A 6,842-nucleotide genomic window follows, 5' to 3' on the forward strand; every position below is an offset into this window, starting at 1 on the left:
ATTCCTGCTTTAAAGCATTTCTTACTTCTTAACATAATTCATTACTATTCACTCTAGTGTTTCTGAATAGCTTCTTAATCAGTTTCTTTTTCTTGGGGTTTGAGGGGGTAAAGAAGCTATAATTAACACTTTCCCTTCTTAATTACTACTTTCCTCTTTCTCAAAAAAAAAATAGTTGATTACTTATTTGTCCCTTTATGATTGTAATTTGTGCAATTTTTTTTTTAAAAAAACGAGCGAGCAGTCACTTTCCGACTGGATGAAAAGCAGTAATTAGAAGCTCCCCCCCCCCCCCCTCCCCCGGGGCAATAAAAAACCCCGATTCCAAAATGAAAATGTGTGATCAGAATGAAATGGAGGATGGAAAAGCTGGGAGAGAACGACATTTTTTAACAATCTGTTTTTATATAACAACATCGCAATACATAAAACAGACTGTTAACGAGAACTGAAGTTTGGCACATCGAGATAAATGTGTTATTTGTTACAACGCTGAATCTAATAATTCGTAAAGAGCGAAAAGTACACCGCAAAAGGTTATTTCTGGTCTCTCCAGAAAGGGGCCGGTCTTGGGGCTCTTCGGTTCTTACACATTCAGACCATAAAAGGGTTCCCACAAGAAACAAATGTTAACAGAGCAGTTTCAGGGGATCTTTGCTGAATATCATGCCCAGCTTCCATGCAGCACTTGCAAATCTCCTGACGACCAAGATCAATTCCCCTGGAGAAAATGGCCGCTCTGGAGCGTGGACTCTATGGTATTATGCCCTGCTGAGGCCCTCCCCCAAAACCCACCCTCCACAGGCTCCACCCTCAAAATCTCCAGGTATTTCCCAACCCAGAGTTGACAACTCTATATGATGAATGAGACTTACTTCCAAGAAAATTTCCAAAGTGGGCTCTTGTCCATGTAGGGCTGCCAAGTGGGGGCGGGGGGGCGGGTAACCCCCCGCTTTGGAGGCCCGATTTCTGCCACCGCGGAATCGGGCCCCGGAGGGAACTCCGCCCCCCGAAGCGCAGCGTGGCTGCGTCACCAGCGGTGACGTAACCTTGTCGATCACGTTGGGGGGCGTGGCCCCGATCGTCGGACAGAAATCTCTATGGTTTTCCCTCCGACGATTGGGGCCACGCCCTCAACGTGATGGACGTCGCGCGTCACTTCCAGTTACGTGCTTGCGGCGCGCGTGCACCATTGGACGGCTCCCGGAGCCCGGTGAGGCTCCCCCGCCGGTAAGACATTTAGACTTGGCAACCCTATGTCCATGGGGTCAAGCATTTAAGGATGTTTATGGGGCATGTCCAGTGTGGAGTGGACTGGGAAATTCTTGGAGATTTTGGCGGTGGAGCCTGGGGAGAAGGCAGGATTTGGGGGAGGGGAGGGACCTCAGCAGGGTATAATGCCATAGTGTCCACCCTCCAGAGCGGCCATTTTCTCCAGGCCCAAACTGGAGGTTAACAATATCCAAGGACCACGGTGTAAATGATTAAGCTAGGTAACTTAAGCACTGTGTATAATGATACTATACAGGGGTCATTTCCTGCAGGAGCGCACAGGAGCGGAGCTCCGGCAGTAAGGAGCCCAGGGGGTGGGCACATGCAACAAGCCCCACCCCCTGCTCCCAGCAGCCCTCAGTCAGAGCAAGAAGCAGCCAGGTAAGTTGCAGAGCTCCCCCGCCCCCCCAGTCCAAAACAGTCCAGTGGCACCTTTAGGTTTTATTCAGGTACAAGCTCTCCCTCCTCTATGAGGGCAGATCTGCACATTCCTCCCCCCTCAATAACTAGCAATCCAAAACAGTCCAGTGGAGCCTGAGCGGTGGGTGTTGCCTTCTGACACACTTCCGGTGATGTCAGGGGGTGTGGCATATGCAAATAAGTTGTGCTAATGAGTTATGCTAATGAGCTCCTGCACCTCTCTTTCTACGAAATGACTCCTGATACTATATAATATATTTATGAGATATGATCACAAATAAAGAATACTTGGACTTTCAAACTTAAAATAGTTTGTTATTTACATGCAATAATGCATTGTTAACAATGTAGATCGTGTAATAATGCAATGCTGCAACAGCAAAACTCATCATTCAAACAGAATGTACAAAAAAAGAGATGATTCAAGTACAAGCAGTGTTCCTTAAATCATGTAGAGAAACTCACAAGATGCTGAAATAAGCTGAGGCTTGACAAAGAACTTCAAAGTACGTTAAGACGAAATGCAACTTGAAAGACTATGGGGACCAGTAAAAATCCCTTTTCACAAATTCTTCCTCAGGTCTTACAGCAACGGACATCTTAAATTTAATAGTGGAAATCTATTCTCCATACTAGTTACATAATAGCACAGAGCACTGAAAATGTCAACTCCAAACAGTTTCACAGAATTTACATAATTTCACGAGTGAGGGAATTGCCAATCAAAAATTATGTATGTGGTCCTCGACCTACAAGAATTCACAGCTGGCTTGATTCTCCTCAGGGAGAATAGTTACTATTAAGTAACTAGTGCAGAGAATAGATTTCCATTATTAAATTGAAGATGTCACTTCCTTCAGAGAACCAGTTTGGTGTAGTGGTTAGGAGCGCGGACTCTAAACTGGGAGCACCGGGTTTGATTCCCCACTCCTCCACATGCAGCTGCTGGTGTGACCTTGGGTCAGTCACAAGTTCTTTCAGAGCTGTTCTCTCACGAGCAGTCCTTGAAAGAGCTCTCTCAGCCCCACCAACCTCACAGGGTGTCTGTTGTGGAGGAGGGAAGGGAAAGGACATTGTAAGCCACTCTGAGACTCTTTCGGATAGTGAGGGGCGCGGTATAAATCCAATCTCCTCCTCCTCCTCAGGAAGAATTTGTGAAATGGGATTTTTACCGGTCCCTGTAGTCTTTCACGTTTCAGTTAGTCTCAACATTATTTATTTTATTTATTTTATTTATAATCCGATTTATATCCCACCCTCCCCTAAGGCTCAGGGCGGCTAACAATTGGGGCTAAAGCCATAATGAAAACAATTAAAACAAGATAAAAACATAACAAACTGCTGGTGCTCTGATGTTCCCAGTTCCAAGATGGGTTCCGGTAGGGTGGATCCAGACCAACAACATAAGTTCCAAAGTGGCAGATAGCCAGTCTTCTTCCCAGGGGCCGCTTGCACCCTGATGGTATCTCTGCCAATTTTTGGTGACGGTGCATTGATGGAACAGTAGCGGCGGCAGCTCCTACTCGAAAGCCTGGCGGAAGAGCTCCGTCTTTCAGGCCCTGCGGAACTGCGCAAGATCCCGCAGGGCCTGGATCTCCTCCGAGAGTTCATTCCACCAGGTAGGAGCCGCCACCGAAAAGGCCCTGGCCCTAGTCTCGGCGAATTTGACGTCCCTGAGGCCTGGGGTAGTCAAAAGTTCTTCATTAAGCCTCAGCTTATTCAATGTCTTCTGAGTTTTTTTGTGCATGATTTAAGAAATACTGCTACTTTAGGCTTGTATTTGAATCATTTCTTTTGTGTGTATTCTGTTTGAATGGTGAGTTTTGCTGTTGTGGCGTTGTGTTATTAGACTATATACATTGGTAATGATGCATTATCCCACGTGAATAACAAACCATCTCAATTTTGGAGGTCTAAGTATTCTTTATTGTGATCCTATCTCATAAATATGGTATATAGCAGTGGTGGCGCACCTATGGCACGGGTGCCAGAGGTGGCACTCAGAGCCCTCTCTGTAGACACGCGTGCCATCGCCCCAGCCAGGCCCAGACCATCATTAAAGTGTCGAATTCTCTGCCAAATAATTTTAAGTAAATGAAAGCATTTGGGATTGCTTTCCTTACTTCGTTTGGATCATCTTAAGTTAATGTATGAGTGGTTTTTTCTAAAGTAAAACCTCAGTATTCAGGTTAAATTGCCGTATCGGCCCTTTGTGATAAATAAGTGGGTTTTGGGTCGCAGTTTGGGCACTCGGTCTCTAAAAGGTTCGCCATCACTGGTATATAGTATCATTATACACGGTGCTTAAGTTACCTAGCCAAACTGGAGGTTGGCAACCCTCAGTGGAAGGGGTTCCAGTTCTGCCAGTGGAATGTGGATTCTTTGAGAGCACGTCACGATCATGGATCAGGTTCAACCACGGGTTCCTCTGTCCTTCTCTCCTACTCTACCAGGTCCAGCTCATCAGCGATGCCTACAACCTGGTGATCGATGCCGTTCTGGGCGTGGAGGCTAACCCGGCTGAGGTAGCAGAGCCATATATCAGCGTCTTGGCTACTCTCAAGCAAATCCGGGTCCCCCTTGTCAGCCTGGATGTCCCCTCTGGTATGTCCATCTCGACCCACCTGCTTTCTCTCTCCCTTGTACCACTTGGAGGTTTTAGGTCACTTCCCATTATAATCTCTCCCACTACCTTTCTTGACAGTAAACTTTGGAAAGGGGAGGGAAATCAGTGGGGACGTCACGTGACGCCATTTATTCCAACCTCAGAAGAAGAAGAAGAGGAGGAGGAGGAGTTTGGATTATACCTCACCCTCACTCAAAGTCTCAGAGCGTCTTACAAACTCCTTTCCCTTCCCGTCCCCACAACAGGCACCCTGTGAGGTAGGTGGGGCTGAGAGAGCTCTGAGAGAACTGCTCTTTCCAGAACAGCTCTGAGAGAACTGTGACTGGCCCAAGGTCATCCTGCAGCTGCAAGTGGAGGAGTGCGGAATCAAACCCGGTTCTCCCAGATTAGTGTCTGCACACTTAACGATGACACCAAACCCGGCTCTGCCACCAAACCCGGCTCTGCCGTTTCCTCCAGGGGAACTGATCTCTGTAGCCTGGACATCAGGTATAATTCTGGGAGAATGCCAGGCCAGGTTGGCAAACCTACCTGGAACAGGGCGGCTGACCTCTAAAAGACGCCAAGACCCCCTATCACTGTTAGGTCAACAGAGGCTTGGTGCCTTTAATAGCTGAGACAACCGCACATTCAATAGGCACAGCATAGACCAGGAAAGATTTTACCTGTTGAATCTCTGCTGTCGTGCAGCTATTAAGGGTGACAAAATTCTGCCAGTGAAAAATGAAAAAGCTACACAGTTTCCTGTGAAGCTTCCTGCTATTGAAAGTCCCCCCCCCCCAATCCCCAGCATTCTCCATAAGCTGGAAACCAGCTACACCTGAATTTCATTGCATAACTTTCCCCCTGTCCCTCCTTCCCTCCCCAGCCGAGTTTCCTTGCCTGGGCATGGACAGTAGCTGTCTCCAGCAGTTTTTTTCAAAGCGGGTCTTCCTATAAAAAGGCATCCGTTTTTTCCCCCCAAACTGAGACATGATGTCATATTCTGAGCCGCTTTGCTGCGTCTGGCCGGGGAGGCAGCCGGTATCTACATCAAGCATCGGAATGCGCTCTGCGGAAGAACAAACAGGCCGTTGCTGGCCTCCCGGATCCAAATGTATAAGATCTCCCCCCAAGAAAAATATTGACTGCCTGCCGGCATTGGCAAAACGGGGTCCCTTCCAGACGGTTCTGTGTCTTCTGGAAGGTACCGAATGAGGGGTGTGTGTGGGGGAGAGAAGATGCACCTCTCCTCTTCAGTCTCTGACTGGCTGTCCCTCATTCTGTGCCAGTTGCCAGCGGAACAGTGAACACTAGTCTGTCGCTTTCTGGTGGGGTTTCCATGCCACTTAAAAGCAGGCAGAGACCCAATGGCGGTGCGTGGGTGGGGAGCGTTTGGTCTCCTCTCTTGTCCCTCAGCGAGCCAGTTTGGTGTCGTGGTTAAGAGTACACAGACTCTAATCTGGGAGGACCGAGTCTGATTCCCAACTCCTCTGCATGCAGCTGCTGGTGTGACCTTGGGTCAGTCACAAGTTCTCTCAGAGCTGTTCTCTCAAGGGCAGCTCTCAGGAGAGCTCTCAGCCCCACCCTGACCTTACAGGGTGTCCGTTGTGGGGAGGGGAAGGGAAAGGAGTTTGTAAGCCAGACTCCTTTGGGTAGTGAAGGGCGGGGTATAAATCCAATCTCCTCCTCCTCCTCCTCCTCCTCCTCCTCCTCCTCCTTCTTCTTCTTCTTCTTCTTCTTCTTCTTCTTCTTCTTCTTCTTCTTCTTCTTCTTCTTCTTCTTCTTCTTCTTCTTCTTTCTCCAAGAAGGGATGCTGAACTGGATGGGATCCTTTGGTCTGATCCGGCCAGGCAATTGTTGAATCCTTGTCCTGTTTCTTTCTTCAGGGTGGGACGTGGAGTCCGGCAGCAGCGAGGGGATCAGTCCCGACGTTCTTGTCTCACTGGCTGCTCCCAAGCAGTGTGCCACCCGATTCATGGGCAAGCACCACCTGGTGGCCGGGCGCTTTCTCCCTTACGACGTGCAGAAGAAATTTGAACTCAATTTGCCGGAGTACACTGGCACAGAATGTGTGGTTTCTCTTTAAGGACCCGGAGGCGTTCGCCGTCAAGCTGAGCGGGGTCCTCTGGCCACCAAGACAACCCTCAGCCTGCATAGTTGGGATGGCGAGGCTGGCCGAAGTCCCTGGTATTAACCATGTCAGTTTCTAGACTTTGGAATATTCCATAGTGTGTAGGGGGGATTAAAAGTAATGCTTTTATTATGTTGTGTAAACCAGGCAAACGGGGAGTCCGGGTACGCACAATCCGCTTTCAGGAGGGGCCTCTGGTTTTAAAATAAATTATAAAATTCCTGTGTAAATGCATTTTAAAATAGCTTTTATGATTCCCATTAAAGTTTCCACCGATGTTTTACATTTTGCAGAGAGCAGAGGGGTTGTTTTTTTAAAAACCTATCCAACTCTCTTATTGTTTTTCTTCTCTTAGTGGATGTTTTCATCTCTCAAACCCGAAGCTCCCCCCCCCCCACCCCTTGGTGTAGT

General features: G+C 48.1%; 1 protein-coding gene across 1 annotated transcript in view; it reads left to right on the forward strand.

Moving 5' to 3' along the window:
* The window catches only part of YJEFN3 (YjeF N-terminal domain containing 3), a 39,682-nt gene extending 33,098 nt beyond the window's left edge, over positions 1 to 6,584 (forward strand). The window contains exons 5-6 of the mRNA XM_015424135.1: positions 4,146 to 4,296; positions 6,187 to 6,584. Of these exons, the coding sequence (XP_015279621.1) occupies positions 4,146 to 4,296; positions 6,187 to 6,386 (351 nt within the window). The 3' untranslated portion in view covers positions 6,387 to 6,584. The remainder of the gene's footprint in view (positions 1 to 4,145; positions 4,297 to 6,186) is intronic.
* The last annotated feature ends 258 nt before the right edge of the window (positions 6,585 to 6,842 follow it).

This window comes from Gekko japonicus, unplaced genomic scaffold (genome assembly GCF_001447785.1).
Source record: "Gekko japonicus isolate JY-2015 unplaced genomic scaffold, Gekko_japonicus_V1.1 scaffold2477, whole genome shotgun sequence".
In the NCBI taxonomy this organism is placed as follows: Eukaryota; Metazoa; Chordata; class Lepidosauria; order Squamata; family Gekkonidae; genus Gekko; species Gekko japonicus.